The sequence below is a fragment of the Vicia villosa genome, linkage group LG1 (assembly GCF_029867415.1).
Source record: "Vicia villosa cultivar HV-30 ecotype Madison, WI linkage group LG1, Vvil1.0, whole genome shotgun sequence".
Lineage (NCBI taxonomy): Eukaryota > Viridiplantae > Streptophyta > Magnoliopsida > Fabales > Fabaceae > Vicia > Vicia villosa.
Window position 1 is genome coordinate 12,720,703 of NC_081180.1, and position 21,343 is coordinate 12,742,045.

General features: G+C 32.3%; 2 protein-coding genes across 3 annotated transcripts; both read right to left on the reverse strand.

Moving 5' to 3' along the window:
• Window positions 1-2,809: 2,809 nt before the first annotated feature.
• LOC131601208 (putative clathrin assembly protein At5g57200) lies at window positions 2,810-6,904 on the reverse strand. 2 transcript variants are annotated; one of them, XM_058872990.1, is made up of 15 exons: window positions 6,674-6,904; window positions 6,471-6,540; window positions 6,155-6,252; window positions 5,831-5,969; window positions 5,619-5,746; window positions 5,454-5,546; window positions 5,140-5,190; window positions 4,956-5,021; window positions 4,815-4,880; window positions 4,634-4,714; window positions 4,474-4,554; window positions 4,217-4,396; window positions 4,050-4,125; window positions 3,822-3,934; window positions 2,810-3,339 (listed from the first exon to the last, which is right to left on the reverse strand). In XM_058872990.1, the coding sequence occupies exons 1-15, from the start codon at window positions 6,761-6,763 to the stop codon at window positions 2,938-2,940; spliced, it is 1,734 nt and encodes a 577-aa protein (XP_058728973.1). In that variant the 5' UTR covers window positions 6,764-6,904; the 3' UTR covers window positions 2,810-2,937. The 2 variants fall into 2 exon arrangements, with proteins under 2 accessions (XP_058728973.1, XP_058728965.1); XM_058872982.1 differs by having other exon boundaries at window positions 4,044-4,125; window positions 6,674-6,903.
• A 4,654-nt stretch (window positions 6,905-11,558) lies between these two features.
• Window positions 11,559-14,350, reverse strand: LOC131628737 (protein CHLOROPLAST IMPORT APPARATUS 2-like). The gene is made up of 3 exons (XM_058899568.1): window positions 12,781-14,350; window positions 11,982-12,143; window positions 11,559-11,618 (listed from the first exon to the last, which is right to left on the reverse strand). The coding sequence occupies exons 1-3, from the start codon at window positions 13,783-13,785 to the stop codon at window positions 11,586-11,588; spliced, it is 1,200 nt and encodes a 399-aa protein (XP_058755551.1). The 5' UTR covers window positions 13,786-14,350; the 3' UTR covers window positions 11,559-11,585.
• Window positions 14,351-21,343: the final 6,993 nt, after the last annotated feature.

Consider the following 21,343-nt stretch of genomic DNA (forward strand, 5'->3'; position numbering starts at 1 on the left):
ATCATATGTGATATTATGTATGTTCCTTTAATGGCAAGCAATCTAATAAGCTTGAGTCAATTTCTTGGCAAAAGTTATACAATGAGGGCTATATGATAAGGAGCTCAAGGTGTTTGATGAAAGCACCAGGATAAGCTTGGGTAAATTCAAGAATATGATCAACATGTTAGACCATCAATGTCTTTCATCAACCATAATTAGATACCAAGATTGGATATGCCGTAAGAGGTATGGTCATCTCAATTTTAGGAGTCCCAGCTTGATGCACATGAAGAAGTTGGTGTGTGAACTTCTCAAAATCATAATGACAAATTTGTTGTGTGAGGAGTCTTGCACTGCCAAGCAAGCAATAAAGTCTTTAAAAATGATTTTCTAATGAAGTTACAACAAAAGTTAGAGAATTGTTTACTCAAATGTATCTGGCCCCTTTTAATTAACTTCATTAGAAGGTAATTGTTAGTTCTTAACCATCATATAAGAACTCACTAGGTATATGTGGATTTACTTATTAGAGAATAAAAATAAAGTGTTCACCAACTTCAAGAGATTCAAGCGGGTAGTTTGAAAAAGAAGGCTGAATATGTCATCAAGAAGGTGAAAACTGATGATGGTAATGAGTACACCTAAACTGAATTTACTCAATTTTTTTTTAGAAATAAGGGATTCAACATTAAGTTATTTCATCTTGCACACATTAGCATAATGGCATTGTTGAGAGGGATAATGTAGGATTTTGAATACGACAATAAGCATGCTTAAGACAAAATAAATGTCAAACCATTTCTGGGGTTAAGCTACCTCAACTACAGTCGACATCATCAATAGATGTCCAACAAAGAAAGTGAACAACAAGCCACCTTATGAAGCTTGGTAAGGCATGAAACCAAGTGTTGAACAATTTAATATATTTTGCTCACTATGATACATACATGTACTTGAGAAACTCAGAAGGAAGCTGATGATAAAGGTCAAGCCATGTTCCTGGTTAAATACCATTACATAGGTTCCTGCAAATTATTCTCACCAAATGAGAATAAGGTAATGATTAGTAAAGATGTGGAGCTTGAAGAAAGTAAGGGTTAGAATTGGTTTAAAATTCCAAGTAGTCCAATGCAAGAAGATGAAGGTTCAAGCCACATCATAACCACTCTACAAGATAACCAATAAATGGAGATTGGGCCTGCACAACCTTATAGAAAGTGAGGAGATCAACAAGAGCTGGAATTCAATCAACTAGATTGAATGATTATGAACGATTTCCTGATCAAGGAATAAGAGATAGCAGTTACCTAATTGAAGAGGCCATGATGGTTGAATAAGAACCAATTGATCATGTTCAAGCCATGAAAATTTAGAATTGGCAAGGTACAATGAATGAAGAATTAAAAGACACTGAGAAGAACAAAACCTGGAAACTTGTCAAGTACTCAAGTAAGAAAAATATAGATGTCAGGTATGGTTATAAGTTAAAGTTGAAGTTGAAGTCAAATGGTGAAATTTCCAAGTACAAGGCAAGATTGGCGGCAAGAGGGTTTCTTCAAAAATCTAGAACTGATTTTAATGAAGTTTATGCATCAGTGGCTAGACTTTAAACAATAAAACTGGTTATAAGAATTGCATCATATAAAGGTTAGAAGATGCACCTATTTGATGTGAAGTCATCATTTCTCAATGGATATTTAGAAGAAGAAGTCTATGTGTAGGAGCCACCAAGTTTTAACGTAAAAGGGAAAGTAGAAATGTTGTACAAGCTGAGAAAAAATTGTATGGATTGAAGTGAGCACCTTTAACATGGAACTAGAGAAATGGTAGATTTTTGATAGGAAATTTGGCATACTTCTTAGGAATGGAAATAATAAACATGAAGCATGGAGTTTTCTTGCATTAGAACAAATATGCAAAAGATATTGAAGAAGTTTAAGATGAAAAATTGAAACCCTGCAATTACACCTATGAAAACCAACATCAAAATGTATAAGGAATGAAATGATGAACTAGTAAATGGCACATTGTACAAACAAATCATTGACACTTTATAATATTTTTGCAACACAATACCAAATATTTGTTAAATTGTTATAGTGTAGAATTACTTAGCATATTTATGGAGGAATCAAGGCTTTGTCATTTACATCTACCAAAGTGAATCATGAGATAAATTAGAGGAACAATATAGCATGTGATACTCATATCACATCAACAAAACTCTAGATTGAGGCCAAAGTTTATGGCTATTCTGATTCAAATTGGAGTGGTGATAAAGATGATAGAAAAAGCACAATGGGTTATTTTTTTATGCTTTGAGCAACACCAATTATACGAAATTCAAAGAAGCAAGGAATTGTGACTTTACCTTCATATGAGACGGAGTATGTTGTAACCTCTTATGCTTCCTGCCAAACATTGTGGTTAGAGATGCCACTTGAAGAACTGAATGTAATTAACATTGTTAAAATCAAGATGCTAGTGGACAATCATTAAACAATTGATTTAGCAAATCATCTTATGAGGCATGGTAGGAGCAAACACATAGAGAGGAGGTATAATTTCCTAAGGGATCAAGTTTGTTATGAAAAATTAAACGTTAGTTATGACTTTATAGGCCTTATTAATATCACTCTCTCGTATACTTGTATACAATTTATTCCAATAATACCTCTCTCAGAATTACTTTTGACTTTCTCTCTTAATAACTTTGAATACAAGTTACCCAACAATGTTGATCTAATGGATTTGAATTGCACGCATTTAGAATCTTACACATTCAAGTAGTTAGGATATCAGTGACCGTTTGATCAAGATCAGACACTAGAGAAAAGAAGCCGATTTTCTTATTAAAAAAATCCACAATGGGACCCGTTTCAAATAACAAACGATACATTCTTTTCATGGTGGGAATGGGAAGAGGGGAGGATCAAGTTACAATGGGACTTAAGGCTACATTAAATTGTAGTTCCCTTGATGGTGGTGCATGGGACTATAAGAATAGCTAGGTACAGGTAACGGATCTCCAAATGGATTAGAAGAACTCATAACTGGCATCTGTTGAGGGTACTGAGTTAATGGATTCTGCTGATGATAAGGTACCATCATCGTGTTGTGTTGTTGATGTTGTTGGAACATCATATGTTGTTGTTGTGCCATTGATGCCATTTGTACGTTAGGTGGAGGCGCTACAATGTTCGATACTGCAAATGGATCTTGGTGACTATAATTATCAAATGGATTATGTATCGTCGCTGCGCCATATCCATAACCTGCATTCTGGAGTTGAAGTTGCCTTCTTGCATTTTCGTCATCGTACAAACTGTCTAGCAGTAGCTTGTCAAATCCACCAGCCTGACTCAACATAAGAAAGAGATAGAGAGAACATCAATGTCATCTTCTCACATGTTTAAGGGATTATCTGTAATCTCATTGAACTTAATATGAAAAGAACTTCAGCATGATTTGAATGTAATGTTATATAATATGAGCTTTTCTTAACAGTCACTAGTAGTAGTAATGTGATATTTGATTATGTATGGTGTGTGCAGGGCCGTTTTAAGTTTTCCGAGGCCCAGTGCAAGTTAGTCAAGGTTTAACTGTGGTAAAACAAATAAGGGCATTATTTTTCCACGGTTTAGTCGGGACAAATATTTTATTAGCCCTATGTAGTTTTACCGTGTCAAATTTTAGGCCCTATGTGGCAATTCGCCCTGCACGCACTCAAAGACGGTCCTGGATGTGTGTTTATATATTAACTATTATCAAACAGAACTCTTGTGTTATTGAGGTCTGTAAACCTATTTGAAAGCGAGTGATGAAATGGAAACACGAACCATTACGCGATCGGGCGCTTGGCTCGTGTGGCTGCTTGGCGTCGTAACAAGCGCAAGTTCCCAACCAGTAGTTCCACTTAAATTAGCCAAAGCAAGATTGTTTGAATTGTTTCCTACATGAAATTGTAAGATCTTAGAATTCGGGTCAAGTATCAAACAACAAACAAGCATTATAAAACTTCATATTGCTTAATCAACTATATGATTTATTCTAGGCCTTACCACCACCTGGTGGTAGAATTGCTAGGGCCAAAGCATTAATGTCCTCTAGTTCTTGTGCTTTTGGATCTATTTCATTTAGACCCTGCAAAGATGAATCGATAAGTTGTTACGTATTCTCCATCATACCAAATATCACAAACATGATAAACCATTAACTCTTAACAAAAACAGACCAGCAAATCATCATCATCATCAGTTGATATAAGAGGAGGAAGTTCGACCATTTCTGTTTGTTCCTCAACAACATGTTCTTCCTCCTTGACTTCTTCAACTTGTTCCTCGACTGCTTCAGGTTCTTCGGTTTCTTTTTGTTCTGGTTCTTGTTTTGGCGATTGATCATTTTCATGATATTCCTGATTTTGAATGATCTTTATTAGCATACATACAAAAAAAGTTGTAAAAAATCAAATTTCTATATTACTTTTCTTACCAGTCTCTTAACATCATCGCTGCGAGATGTAGGTGCTTCTTTAATGTATTCTTCCATTGTGGACGCAAAAGAAGGTGGTGGCTGTTTATTTCATCAAAAAACTTAGCCACAAATCTTTTGATATCAAATGAAATTAAGCTATTAATGATCTATAAAGAACCTGTCTCAAAATTGGAAATTGAAAATTCCTAGCAAGGTCCAAACCCTTGCAGTATTCATAGAAATCAGCAAGATGTTCAGCCTGCATACATAGCAAAAGCAACCATCAATTGTTAAGGAAAAAAATATATAATTCAATTTGGACAACAAGAATGTGTAGTAAGTAAATCATCATTATGAACCTGTTGGCCTGCTCTTTTATAAATATGCAATGCCTTTACCGCGTCGTATCTCGCCATATCGAAGAACTACAGCTTTCACTATTAGTTCAAGTGAGGTGATGAAATAAATAACAAAATGAAACTGAGATAGCTAGACATTACCACATCCACAAGTTTTATGATTCCATCATTGAGGGCACAATATATTTTGAAGCTCTCTTTCAATATCTGAATGATGTTTTCATAAGAGTAAAAGTATTGTTAGAGAAAATGACACAATATTTTCTTAAGCAAAACCTATAAAACCTGCAATTATGTGAAAAAGTTGGAAATTAAATACTCATACCAGGGCCAATGCATATTGTATTAGATAATTGCTGAAAGCTGCTCCTTCAGGCTGCAAGATATTAAAGCAAATTAAAACAAAATGCAACAATCTTTTTCAATTTTAAGAGACATGGCACGATATATTAGGAACATGCAGATATCAAAACTAAGTTTTTTCTCTATAACACCGACACCTTAGATAAAAGGTGTGTCTGATACCGACACTTGTGATTACGTTCAATTTTTTTCAAATTATTATCGAGGTTGATGTGACCGTGTTGGTGTTGTATCCGGTGTCCATGCTTCATAGGTTTTTCCCATAAGAACTCTTACCTGACAACAAACAAGTCTATAAAGAAGTTGCTGCAATGCCGGAAGCTGCTCCAACAGCTCATCGCTGCTCAACGTCCTTGTTCTGCTATGTGCCTGTCAAAGCTGAAAGTTACTCATTTTCTGAAAATCAATAGCAAAAATTTTCATTGAAGAAAAAACACACACCTTAGTTGAAGCCGGTGATGATTTTGTTAAACGCTCGAACTCGATGTCATATTTAAGAATTCTAAAACATTCAAGTCTTTCTTCTAAAAATTGTGCGTAGGTTCGAACCCATGCAGAACAATCCCAAGCTGCAAAAACATGAAAAAACATTCAAATAACAAAAGGGTCTAAACCATAACAAATAATTAATCTATAGAAACCAATTAATTTACCTAGAGGAGTTGAGTCATCTTTGAAATTGGAAATTTGGAGAAATTGTACCCTGTGTGAGTAGTTTACAAGATCTTCTTTGAAGCTAGGATCACCCTCTCTTAATATCCTATGAATGACTATCAATGTCTTTAAAGCAACCTGTAATTTCATTATTCAGTTACATGTCTGGACTTGACAATAAATTTAGCATCATTGTGATTACAACAAAAACATCAACAAAAAATCACTGTATCGCCACGATTTCATAGAACTCTAGATAATTTCAAGTAAACAATTTGCATGCGTTAAAACATCGCAAACTAGAAAGAACGAACATGACTTACTATCCAATTCCGCGTCTTGGAAAGTCTTTTCGAAAGTGTGTGTATGCAATAAGCTACATCCGCTCGTGGTTGGTGCGCCGATGTGGCATAGAATATCTCTACAAGAAAGAACAAAAGAGAAAGAAAAATGATGATCTTCATTTCTAATTTCTTGTAACGCAAGCAACAAGATCAAAAGTTTACAAAGCACAATAGATTGATCATCAACCAATGCTTCATCAAATAAATATTCAATTCTTCAACAAAACAAATTATAAGATTGATCAAAATAATAAAAAGCATAACCGTTTTCATCAAACACATTTCGAAAACTCACTCCGAACGTGACGTTCCTTAGGAGGATATTCGACGTGACTTGTCGCTTTTACAATCGCAATGTCCAATTCCTGCGATAACAAAAACCGAGAAACAACGTGAAAATTTGTGTGTGTGTATATATATATATATATATATATATATATATATATATATAATCAAATGAAATAAAATAAAAGAAGAACAAAAATGTATATAACCAACCTTGTATTCGCTATTGACCTTGGCAAGGCCAACCTTGGTGGAATCTTTGAGAGCTCCGTAGGCCTTTCTCAATGTCTGGAACGTTCCCATTCACCAACTGTTGTTGGATTTGGAAAGGAAGAAGAAGGAACAATAACAATGTTGTTATTGTTCCTCTTCTTCTTTTTCTTCTTTGTTTGTTTGTTACTTGTTTTCCAGCGATTAAAAGAACAAAACAACGATGAAAAGGGTGTTTTGGCATGTTAAATTACAGATATGCCTATGTATTGTTTTAAAAGCTTATATTTATATGCATTTTATTTTTATATTGTGGAATTTAATACATCCAATCCAATACAACATTTCCAAGCTTATATTTATGTTTCACAAAAATATTATTTTTTAAATATTTAACTTATAATTTTAAACAAATATTTACCCTTCCTAAATATTTTAATTTAGTTTTTTATAAAAAAAAAATTAACTTTGGAAAACTATTTCTAGATGATCAATTTCCTCTCGTTACACACAAATGATCAAAGGAAAAAATAATATTCATCTATAGGAAACTTATCAATCCCTTTTCACTAGAGGATAGAGGGAAGTATGTAAGTGACTATCGGTTAAGGATCAACTGCCTTTTAGTAAGGGTGGCAAAGCGGCGGCCCGTCCCGCCCTGTCATATGTCCGCCAAAAAAAGAGGGGTGGGCAAGCCCGCAAATTAAAATGGACATAAAAACATAACCCGTCTCGTCAAGGTGGTGGGCTGGCGAGCGGCGAATTTGCCCGTTTATTTATTTATTTTTCATTTTTTTTACATTTTAATTAAATTTTTAACATAGTTTTTAGAACAATTTTTTATAAAACATTTTTTTAACACATTTTACTTAAAAATATTACATATATTACTGAACTTACTTTAATTCTATGTGCTACTTTAATTATATCTGCTACTTTAATGACAATAAATTATGCCTCATGATTCACTAAACTAACTTCAAAATTAAAAGTAATGTTTTGAATTTTCACAAACTGAATTTAAACCAAATAAAATAAAATAAAAATAAAAGAAGTACTATAATTATATATATTAGAATTATGTCTTAACTTTCGCATTTTTTTTTAATGAACATTTTCATCTATTCTAGTTTAAAGTGTGGAAATTGATAATAAAATGATTCCAATTAAATGATTTTTACCTTTTTTTTTTTCCTATTAATCGGATAATCCCATATAAAATACATGAAAAATAAAAGAAATTAAAAATTTATGCCTCATAATTTAATAAACAAACTTCAAAATTAAAAAAATAAATAAAAATGAAATTTCACAAACAGAAATTAAACAAAATAAAAATAAAAAATGAAATTTCACAAACAGAAATTAAACAAAATAAAAATAAAAGAAGAAGTGGTAATAAAATAATTTAAAAAATGTCAGAAGTGGGAGCCTTAGACCACTCGGCCATCCTGACATATATTTATTTTTCTCGATTTATATATAAAGGACATGTTTGGGTAAACAAGTTATTTGCAACTTATAACCCAAATACTTATAAAAATAAACATTTGTGGATAAGTTTGTATAAGTAATTTTTATAGCAAAAGATAAAGTAAATTTAAATAGTTTTATATGTACTATGAATTGTTTTCATAAGCTATTTTTTACAATTTATAAAAGGTTAAATATACATTATTCCCTGCAATGTGAGCGAGTTTTAGTTTATCTCTCATAATATTTTTTTTTATTCCAAAAAATGGTGTAAATGTGAAAATAATTCGTGGGTCAATTAAATGACTTAATCAATTAGGATAATCTATTAGGCACTACCAATAATCGATTAAAGTTGCACATAATGGAAGGTTTACATATAAAGTCGTCAATAATCATAAAAAGACTTTCATAATCTATTAGAGATTCAATTAGGCATCATCTAACTGATTAGGCTATAAATATAATCAATTAGACAATTTGAAAAAAGTTTTCCTAATCAAGCAGGGAGTCTCTCAGTCAACTGGCTAGGCTCCAAAACCATTTTTAGATATTTTAATTAAAATTTAAAAGGCTTCTCAATGTTTTAAGTGTGTGTGTAATTTATTCATAATACATCCAAAAGTGCCCTTGTGTCTTTATAAGATATTTATCACTCAAATGAACACGATCAAACTAGCTTTCACACTTCCTCTCTTTCAAACTATGAAGCTTCAAGTCTTGACATTATTATATTTGATTTTGGCATCACACATGAACCTTGAGTCTTCTTGATAAGGCTTGAAATATTTTCATATTAGTTACAATCATTTGAGATGTTGAAAGTTTAAAATGATGGTGATCGTAAACCTTAGGTCTTTACTTGAGAGTCGTTGAGCTATAGTGTTGACTTTAAACAAATGTCTTCAGTTCGATTCAGAAGGATAACTTGATCAAGAAAACACACAAGACTAAAAAAATATGGTGCTCAAAAGAAATCTTCAAAATAGATAGGTCTTTAAGCAAGGATAACCATCTCCTTAAATAGCAAATACGATCAAACAGAAAAGCCATTAGGGTTTGCTCAAAAACAGGTTGAACCCCAAAAATACTAATCAAATCTTCTATAGTAAAACCAAATCTGGATATTTTTTAAATAAATCATATCCAATCAAAATCTTCTTCAAATATATAATTTTTATAAAATCTTCTTCAAATATATTTGATTAAAATACTTCTTCCAAACACAATCTTTGAAAACTTTTAGAAGAGTTAAAATAGAAACACATATTTGAAATCTTTGACAAGATGTCTCGCAACAAGTAAAGACATATTGCTTAAAAACTTTGCCTACAAACATTAGTCAATCATCTTGTAATAACACATGCTCCTAAAGCAAGTAAAACACTCTTATTATAATATTACACGCATACTCTAATTATTCTCACCCAAACTAACATGTAATCTATATGTATAGACTTTTGAAAAGTCGGTATTCAGCTCTAGGACCAACTAATTTGGGGGTTCAATTCCACCATCTACTAGTGGGGGTTAAATGTCCAATTGAAGACATGACTAAGACATAAATTGTTAGCACTGACAGCATTCCAACCTGGGATCTTAAAAGGAGAACAGTCTAAAGTCTCAAGCCTTCAACAACAGATCAACTTCAAGAGGTTATGTGACATGCGATCTATATCATCTTAAGTTGGATCAAATTCTGAAAACCATTCACAAATCACCAAGTAATGATCGAAGATCACCCAAGATTCCTAGCCAAAAAAACTCATGATCTTCACGCACGTCAAACTTCATTGTTTAGTATCTATATCAAATATCAATTATATTAAGACCACCAGTGGGTTTCCAAATCAACTTATGTTTATCCATCGTTACAAAGTTACCAATCGACTTTTCAAAAGTTTGATAATCACAACCTTTTGTAATAATTTTCCCAACTCTTCGATTATCATTTCATCTAAGAAACACACAGATTTCAAGTGATCTTAATCTTAAAATAATTCAAATCTTAACATTGTTTAGTACTAATGATTCAAATCTTGATACTATTAATTAGTTATCACGAAGAGAAACACATAGTCATAAAGTGAAATCTTAACATTGTTTAGTACTAGTACTAATGATTCAAATCTTGATACTATTAATTAGTTATCACGAAGATTGATAGAGAGGTTGACAACATGTTTGTGAGTGTTAAAAAACATGTTGTGGTCTGCATTAAAACCTTCAAAAGATAGTGTTTTCGGTTAGAAGTTATTACAAGGGAGATTACCTAGAAGAATGGAGTTGTGCCAAAGAGGTGCAATTAGAAATATTCGCCAACAAAATTCTGTGATGTGCTTTCATGAAATGGATGTCCATTATTATTATTTTTTCTAGTCCTGTAATTTTGAGTGGTTGGATTGACATTTTTTATATAACTTAATACAAATTTGCTTATAAATAAAAACAATTCTAGAAAACTATATTATTTTCTCTCTAGCCAATTATAATACTTTTTTACTCAGACAAATATATACTTTTTTAAATAAGACAATTATTTTCCTAATCATAGCAAAGATTGAATAAATCAACGATGACTTAATTGACAACTCACATATCAAACTAACGATGGAGAGTACTTTGCCACTATAGACAATTAGATTAGATTTCCTTAAGCCTTTCATCATCATTACCATATTGAAATGGTGTAATTGAAAACTAGATTCTTTTAATTGTGACAAATTCTGTTGAAGTTGTGTTATGAAAAATGATACTACTATTACAACAATTTTTTTATTCTATATTATTTTTCAAAATAAATTTATGAAATTATCAAAACTTAACTAATAAGCAAGATGAAGCAATTTCAAACTCTCGCACATCAAACAATTTTTTTATAACTATCAACTGAACTGAATTAATAAAATTTAATAATATTTTATTTATATTTATCAGCAGGTCGTCTTTTAGGGCGTATAAGGCGGGCTACTGTACAAGGTTTCAAAAATTTTAAAATTAAACTATAGGGAAGTAGAGTCTTATAAATTATTTTTCAGATTAAATCTTGATTAAATAAAGTCTCTATTTATTTTACCATATACAAACTATAATTAACCTACATAGGACCTCAAAAAATTTGAAACATCATCTCCCAAAGGCCATATAACCCAAAGAGATTCAAAGTGTAATAGAATCTTAGGCTTTTTAAATTTAATTTGCACTACTTCATTGCTTTTCCCATCCAGCCTCTGTTCCAACTTATCTTCTAGCAAAGTATCCAAAAAGAAAAGAACAAAGAAAAAAAAAGTAATGTTACCAAAAAAAAAAGGTGAATATGGTTTTTTTGTACTCAATAGATGAATTTAAATAAACTCAATTTTATTATGTTTTTAAAAATTTAATGGGGTCCCAAAAACATGTGCTCTACTGCTACTAGAACAATCATTTGTGTGCAATTGAGCTAGCAAGCATTCAGCCTCCTAACAAATCGTCCCTGCCACACCACAAAGGTAGATGTGTTACCTTACAATCCTTTTTTTCTTTCATACATGAAAATCATTATATTATTCCATTTAGGAGTAATAATCTAATCGAAAAAAATCTGAAGAGACTAGCATTACATAAAGAAAACCTAAACATTGGTGCAGTAACTAAAAACAAATTGAAATAGAAAGATCCTCAAAAGTTGGACATAAAGTGACCAACAACCACTAACGGGTCCACTCTCCATAACAAAAAAGAAACTATGATGACATATCTCATTATCCAATTATCACAACCATATCATAAACTAGATTTCCTATCTCTTTTTTTTCTTTCATCTTTCAATCAAGTGTCTTCAATTCATTCATCATACCTTCATTCTTGGCCGTCGATCTGCGTTGACTTTTCTAACTTGATATCTTATCTTCTTAGAGAAGAGACGCGTGCGACGCTTTTCTTTGTAACGTTGCACACTAGCTTCTCTAACTCCTCCTCCGTTGTTCTCCCATAACAAATCAATTTGTGACAACCGCGTCTGTCTCCCACAAACAAAAACAAATTTATTACATAAATATGTGAGAATATGACATAATTTATTTCAAATAATGTCACAACATGTCTTTCACACTAGACACAAGACAAATGTATCTAATTCAAGACAAAAATATACAATCAACATAAAGTCCTATACAAAATACACAAAAAATAGTATAAATGATTTTGTTACATCATTTTGAGATGAGACCACATATACATGATTTCACTTTAACCTTTTTATATGATAACATAATGAAAAAACCATTAAATCTAGTAAGAGAATGTTTCTATTTTTCTGTGAAATAAATAAATAAATATCTTGAAAAGTAAAGTAGTAAAGATGAATGGGGCATGACATGCATGAAATACTTTACTATTTTAGTTTCAAAAAGTGTTATTCCCATATTCCACGTGACCAAAATCTCACCTAGGAGTCAAGTTTCAAACATTTTTTTATTCATCTCAAGTGATTATTATTACTATAAAATTTTCAAATTAATGTTAAAATTTTTGTTAATACACTTGTTCTTGAAACATGTGAGGGATTAAGGTAGTACTAATGTCGGAAAACACAACATTGAAAAAAAAAATTGAGAGAATTAAGGTTTAAACTAAGAGTTAGATGAGAAACATACATTGACATCGTTTCCCGATACATCGGAAACAGGGCTGTCGTCGGCGAACGGTGTTCCCCGGTCGGACCACGCTTTCCGAACGCCGTCGTAATTCAATTTCAACAACAAACCACTTTTCGCCTTCGGCAATTCAGTTTCTTTCAACGCCTCACTCTGTTTCATAACCACAACCACTTTCTTCTTCTTTTTCTTCTCCGTCACCGGCGCCGGCGTTTTACCACCGACACTGCAAATTTTGGGCGAAATTTTAAGCATATCAACCGCCGGAAAATTCCACCAATTACCTTCATCGACATGACGAAGAGCTCTCACTCCGGCTCTCTGTAAACCTAACCGGAAGTCGATTTTCCCGCCTAAACCAATCCATGGAAGATGATGAGAAGATGCTACCTTAGATTCATCCTCCTGAATTCTCCCTCCCATGATACTATCGATGCTTTCTTCAATTTCCTCATCGAGAATCGATTCCGCATCGAAATCATCTCCGTCGTCGTTCAATTCGAGTAAATTCACCATGGAACTTATCTCCCCGGGACTCTGGCATGGTTTCACCGGCTTCGGCTCCGACGGGAAATTCAAATTCAAATTCAAATTCACTTTGCTTTGATGAATTGCACTGTGAAGTAGAAAAGACGAAGACGTGTCGAATACTCGGAAAGGTAATAGAAGTTCCGAAGAATTGGATTCATAACTTTTCTCAGACGATAATAACGGTTTGTGGAATTTATTGTTTGGGTTTGTTTTTAGGTTCGGATTGGAGAAGAGGTTCGGGTAAGCGGTTGAGAGGAGTGTTGCTGCTTCGTTGTAGGTTTGGTTGGGTCGTTTTCGAGGGTTTCTAGGTTTTGTGGTGTAGATGGCGAGTGGCGAATTGCTTGATTCGGAGATTGTTGAAGAGGGAGAAGAAGATGTTTGAGATGTTCGACTCCATGAACATGGTGGTGATTTAATTAAATCTAAATCTAACCCGTAAGTTCTTGCTCCGGTTCCACTCAAACAAGAAGACATTTTCGTTATATTCTAGTAGAAAGAATAGAACATGCTAAAGAGTGGGGATAAAAAAAATAAAAAACTTAAACCCAAAACCCAGAAAAGGCCAAGAAAAGGAAGTTGAAAACTGTGGGATTGGGGAATTTAATAGTTTAGGGGAAGTACTTGGGAGAGAATAGAGATAGAGAAAGAGGTTGTTGCAAAGTGGCAGAGCCGAAATTGGGGTTGGCCGAGGAGAAAGGAAAGTACTGATAGGGTGAGAAGAAAGGGAAGGTTTATGAGACCAATGAAATGAACATGTTAAAGAATGGGGCATAAGAGGAGTGTAATTATAAGAGTTATAAGTGAGATGGAGACAGAGGAGAGAGAGGGGGTCACGGGAGAGGAGAGATAAAAGGAAAAGGGCTGTTGAGAGTGTCTGTAAATATAGGCAAAACTGACATGGAAAGAGAGGGAGAGAGAGGAATTGGGCAACACCGACTTTGTAATTTGTATGAGAGAGAGAATTGCAGAGGGAGGAGTCTACTAAGGCAGATGAGAACGGAGGAAGAGACAGTGTTCAGTTTCTGTTGTTCCTAATGCAGGACCACTTAAATTTATCTATGAGTTTTCCACTCTCTTTTTTACTACTCTTCAATTATTCTACCTTGTTCTTTTCCTATTATGTCCTTCCTTTGTGCTTTTTCTTTCATTTTTTTTTTTAAAATTTAGAGCACTTTTTTTTAAAACTTGGTATATGTGGATATCCAACACAAATATTTTTTAACATCTAGCAGAATTTAAATTTCAAATCTTAAAAGTTTTCAGAGTACTTCATTTATGCAAATGGTGATGAGAATGCTAAAAAAAATCATTAGTAAATGCATTGTTGATTGCATCATTTACAACAAAATTATCTACCAAATTATAAAAATTCAATGTTAATTTCATTCTTATTTAAGCTTTATCAATCTGTCAAGTCAAGTTATCAAATTGTACTCGTAGAAGAATTAATGTTTAGTTGAATAAAATTGAATTAGTACTAAATAAATTTAACCGGTACATATATTTGAATTTATTTTTTTCTTTAATGATGTTTTGGATAAATAATTGATCAAAGAATTACATATTTGAATTCGCACTATAAATATAAGTACTTTTACATATTGCTTAAAAGACAGGGTTGTATTTGGGTTTGCCATCGATGATTGGTCGGAGCAAGAAGGAAACTTTTTCTTTTATCAAAGATCGCATATGGAAAAGAATTAATTCTTGGAGGGGGAGGTGCTTGTCTAGAGCAGGTAAAGAAGTAATGATAAAATCGGTTTTACAGGCTATCCCATCCTATATTATGAGCGTGTATATAATTCCTGATGGGGTGATAGATGAGATTGAGAAGATGTTAAACTCCTTATGATGGGGAAGTGGTAATAATAATAGAGGGATTCATTGGATGACGTGGGAGAAGCTTTCTTGTTCTAAGAGGGATGGTGGTTTGGGGTTTAAGGATTTTAGAGCGTTCAACTTGGCTATGGTGGCTAAACAAGGGTGGAATTTGTTGGCCAACCCCAATACCTTAGTATCCAGATTCTTCAAAGCAAGGTATTATCCCAATAATTCTTTCTTGGATTCTAATATTGGTTCTAATCCGAGTTTTTTATGGAGAAGCCTTTGGAAAGCTAAAGATGTGTTGCGGTTGGGATGTAGGTGGAGTATTGGTGATGGGAGTCAAATTAAGGTTGTAAATGAGCCGTGGATTCGAGGAAGTTCTGATGTTTGCTTGAGAGGCCCGTTTTCCCAAGGTGTGTACAATCTTTATGTTCAAGATCTTATTTTGCCTAATATTAAACAATGGAATATTCCGGTTATTCATTCTTTGTTTGACGATGTAGTTGCAAAAGAGATCTTGAATGTCCCTTTGATCGAGGATGTGTTTGTTGATGGGTTGGTTTGGAGTGCAGAGAACAATGGGTCTTATAGTGTTCGTTCAGGCTACAGACTTTGGAGAAATTCGCCCGCTCATCGGACTAATTACAAAGTGGCTGGTAAGTGGGAAGACTTGTGGAATATCATGGCTCCTCCTAGAGTTAAACATTTGTTGTGGAGGATTTGTCGTGGTTGTTTACCGACTCGGGTCAACCTGCGCCAACATTTTGTCCAATGTCCTGTGGAGTGTCCTGTGTGCGAGGACATTGAGGAAGAGGATTGGCATGTGTTTTTCGGGTGCAATACCATTATCCAATGTTGGCGGGCAGCAGGTTTGTTATCTATCATTGAGCCTCGTCTCCATCATTTTAATGATGCTAAATCTCTTATTCTTGATGTTTGTAGTAGAGAAGATAGGAAGGAAGCCGGGCATTTTGCTATGGTGGTAGAGGTGATTTGGAAAAACCGTAATAATATAGTTTGGAATAATGAACGGAGGGTCTATCTAGATTGGGATTGCAAGCTTTCATTAATTGGCAAGAGTGGTTTAATGCCCAAGATAATCAGAATAGGTGTTCGAGTGCTCAAAATTCTGTAAGCTGGTCTCCTCCTGATGAAGGGTGGGTAAAGTGTAATGTTGATGCTGGTTTCAATAATATTTACAGATCCACAAATAGAGGGTGGTGCTTTCGCGATGCCACGGGTAGTTTCATTACGGCCGGCACTGCATGAGATATCGGTAATTTATCGCCTTTAGAGGCGGAGGCTTTAGCCTTGAAAGAAGCGGTTCAACATGCGGTCACTTTGAACATGAATTGTGTGATATTTGAAAGCGACTCTCAATTGGTTAGCAATGGTATCTACTCGTCGATTACGGGATCATCTGAGTTTAATTTTATTCTTCTTTCTATTAAGCAATTGTTAGTTTCTATTCCAAACTTTGAGGTAAAGTTTATTAAACGCCAAGCGAATATGGTTGCCGACTCTTTAGTTAAGGCGGCCAATTCTTGGTCTAGGCGTAGTATCTTTAATGTAATTCCTCCTTGTATTGATATCCATTTGATTAATGATATGAGTTAAGTTCGATTTTGTCAAAAAAAAAAGGCAGGGTACTATTTTTCAAAATAGTATAATTACAAAACTAGGGTATTTTAAATATGAGAACAAAGAATTACATATTTGAATTCGCACTATAAATATGAGTACTTTTACATATTTTAATCATCTAAAACTATATTTATAATATATATATATATATATATATATATATATATATATATATATATATATATATATATATATATATATATATATATATATATAGTACATCATATTTAATTTAATTTAATTTGCTTTGTAATTAAATATAATTTAATTTAACCTTTGTAATTTAATTTAATTTGCTATATGTAATTAAATTAAATCATACTATAATAATTTTTTTGTTAAGTAGTCTATTTAGTGAAGTTCACCTTAATAAAGATTAACAAATGAGATGTCGCAGATTTCAACTCATACTCATGTATATGATGTCTCTATATAGCTATCAACTGAGTTGTCTTAAACTATATTATAGTATTTTGATAAAAGTGTCATTCGCTTTTTATTAAGATAGTTAGTAATTAGTTATTAATGACCATAATGATATTACAATCCTCTTGTATAAAAGTGTGATGCAAGTAATAAAATTTATTACTGTAGTACATTATTAACATATTATTTTGGTCAACTTAATGATATGAACTCTTTCTAAGTGCGTCATCATCAATTGTTCTAATAATTGTTATTGGTGAGTCTGGTTAAATTTCGAGAGAAATTTGAGTAAAACTCGAGAACTTATTAGGCGACTTTGTCTTTTTATGATTTTGGTAACTTTAATTATGTTTTAAGAAAAAGTAATAAATCAGAGAGAATTAGATGAGTGAAAATGATATAGGAGAGAGATAGAGGGAAAGTCACGGTGACTTTTCATCTTTAAAATCACCAAAACCCTTACATGAGTGTACAAAATGAGTTTTATTGATAATTCTCACGCGCAGCCAAAATCAAATGGTTAAAACTGAGATTGTTATTTACTTGTTTTTCAAGAAGTGAATAAGATCATAAAAAATGACTATTTTGTCTTTCGTGTGATGGAAGTAAATATTTTGGTGGTTTTTTCTTCAGATATTAGAAAATCGATGTTCGAGCTCAAATTGCTTTAAAGGGTTGTAAGTCAAGATAAAGATTTTATCCAAAGGTTGTCCATGATGAGAGCTTTTATGATCATGGATTTAATGCATCTTCTTCCATGTTTCAGTGATATGCATAATATGCTTCTTCTACTTCGATCCTGCAAGGGTAAATTATTATTTTTGTCTAAGAACATGTCAACACATTCACATATGGGAGATAACATTTTGGTTTGATAGATTTATGATGGGTTATGCCAACATATGTCATCAACAGAGTATTGTATTATCTTTAGGTATCGCCTCATAATCCTATTATTTTTTATGGAAGAGAGTTTATCTGTTTTGCGTAAAACGTTTGGATACATGTGGTAAACTTGCATTACATTGTAGGGATCTTCCAAACTTTCAATATTGCCATGATTTTTGTTATGGATGTCCTTTTTATTTATTAAGTTGACGAAAATATATGTGAAGGAAGAGGTGTCCATGAACTTCTTGACTGATCCACAAGAGGGAAGATCGATATTTAGGCCAGTAGTAGTAGATATCGAGACTTTATATATATTTTCTATTTGGCACATTTAATTTTCTAACACCAGATGCAATTGATCTTATACAAAGAGTTCAAAAGATTTTGTATAAAAAAGCTATGTTAAAGGATTAATTTTATTATTCAAAATGGATTAACAATGTAGTTTGTTCCCCGTTTACCTTCTATTCCTGTGTAGTTTTTAATGTTAGAGATAACAATATTTATTCACATTTTTAGACTAATAAATTCAAATATAACGATGTTATGTCAATCTAATCAGGTGATTTCTGACAAGGGTGATGTTAAAAAAAATGTTTAATTATAGTTTTGTCTCCACTATATTATTTGATTTACAAAATTAATTTTTTTATTTTAAATTTAATTTTGATATCTCATGCATATTTTTGCTCTAAAATTCGATGAGATGTCTATTGTGTAATTTATATTTTTTATCTATAAAATTCCAAAAAAGTATATAATAATTTATCACAATTCACAAGTGACATGTTAAATGTTAAATAAAAATAGACATATTAAATAAAAATAGACACATTATTAATTTTAAATATAAAAAAAACTAAACTATCTACCTTCTTATCATTTTTTTTGGTACAAACCTTCTTATCATTTTTTTTGGTACAAACCTTCTTATCATTTTATTCCTTAATTTCTCCACATAAATCAAGTCAACTTTATTATTTTTCAAAAAAAAAAATTATTCTTATTATCATACAACTATTAATTACATTAAATTGTTGTTCTTCTTATCTATTCAAAAAGTCAAACTAACAAAAAAATCTTTGTTACTATATTTACCGTATATAAACAGCAGAGGATCCTGATCCTGAATGAATTGTGTAATATTTGTAGAGCTTTAAATTGGGCAGTTTAGTAAATTGAGTAAAGAACATGTTTAGTACCTTTAGGATAATTTCAACCATACCTAAAAACTGCAAAAAGCTTTTTAGGATATATAGGAAAGGCTCTTATCTGATGACATGGCACAATTTGATTGGACGTTTAAGATTTTCAGTGCTTACATGGTATGAGATAGTGGTTCATCAGTTTTCACGTGTCTCGGTGAAAGAGGTGAAGAAATTTTGGACGTGTTATACGAACAATGATTCCGACCTTTTTGTTCTTTTTCGATTTGTAATCTGTGGCTTCTCAACTATATACGTTGCTAGTGTTATGTTCAATAACTTCTTTGTTACCGATTCAAATTCTTGTTTAATCCATTTTGTCGTTATTATAAGATTTTAAATATTCAAATTTTGTTCACGATAGAATTGTACGGATTGTGTAATTATTTTTCTGTGTTTTTGTTATCTAGTAGTGTGTTTTTACTTGTCTTCTTATATTGGTTATTTAATTATTTTCGTATGTTCTTCACATGGCAATATTAAATTATTTAACTATGATGCATGACTTTATTCCAATTAAATAAATAGCATTATTTCTTTATATATATAATTGTTTATAAATAGGCGGTATTATTGTGTATAAAATATTTGACATCATTCCAATCAAATTACAATGCATAACTAAATAGTAATATATTGATGAGTTAAAAAGCTGTAAAACTATTTTACACTGTCATCCAATAGGGAGTCATGAATGTGCCATGTCATTAAAGTTTTTTTTAAATAAAATAATGTTTTAATTGGATGCATGGTGGTGATTGGTTGACAGTGTAAAAATATTTTACACTGTCAGTACATAACCTCTTTTCTCTATATTGATTACTCTCGCCATTTCGAAATAAAAAAATGTCACTTTAATATAAAAAAAAAATTGTTTAAAATAATAAGAATCTTCCTTTTAGTATATTGATTATTTTAGAGAAATTTTAGGTTTTAGGAGTCCTTCTAGTGATTATAGTACTTCAGGCAAGAAGAGTGAGAGTAGTCAGAATGACCCTTCTAAAAAGTTATATTCTCATTTATTGGTTTTGAGTGTGAGATTTTAAGTGAGGTTGATGTGGCTTCTTCTCTACTCCGTCAGAGTTTTTGATTCGATCCTTTAAGTCATCTTATAAGAATTTTAAGATCAAATTATTTCATTTTGAGGGGGTTTCAAGGCTATTCATGTGGATCTATGTGTTTGTAGGTAATGAAGATCATCATCTGAAGTTTTGATGACAACAACGCGTAAGAATCTATCTGCTTATAGCAGAGGACTCAAGATCAAATTTCCTATACAATCAAATAATATCTAGCAAGAGTCTTGAAGCCACATAATCAAATTTCCTATTTCAAAGGAGGAATTCAATTGGCTCATAATCAAAGGATTGAACTCACATCATCAAAATCATATTTCTTTGTCAAACATCAACAAGTTACAATGGCATCCTCTTCCAGTTTTCTAAAGAACATCAAGGGCTTAGGACTTTGATTCATTGTTGATGGTCATGAATTAGGATTTGGATTGGCTCTCATTATCTTAAGATACTCTCATCATCATTGTGCATCTCAAGGAAGAAGTTTAGGATTTGTGTTGATCAAGTTATTCAAGATTGGTTGGTTTTAGCCAAAGTCAACTTAGGGTTGACTTTTTGACCAAAACTTGATCCTAAGGTTTGAGTGTAGATTCATTTATCCCTAAGTTTGATTCGAATTGTTAAATATAGCATGTAAAGTTGGAGAAAGAAATGAATTTGGTTCATTTGGAAAAGTCAACAAAAGGGCCTAAAAGTCAAAGCTTGACTTTAGGTTTTTTTGTCAAAATTGAAGTTTCAAGGCAAACTGTTCATGGCATGTTCAAAATTGTGTCAAGTGGAATCACGAAAAGTTAAGGAAATGGAGAAAAGGTCAAAATTGGAGAATTAGAGATTTTTCACTAAGTTCACAAATGGCATGTCATGTAGGTGACTTTGCAAGGTTATTGTGATTGACTCGAGTATCCAATTTGAATAAGCAAGGTCTGCAATTAAAGGTCTCATTTGATACAACAACAAGGTGCGAGA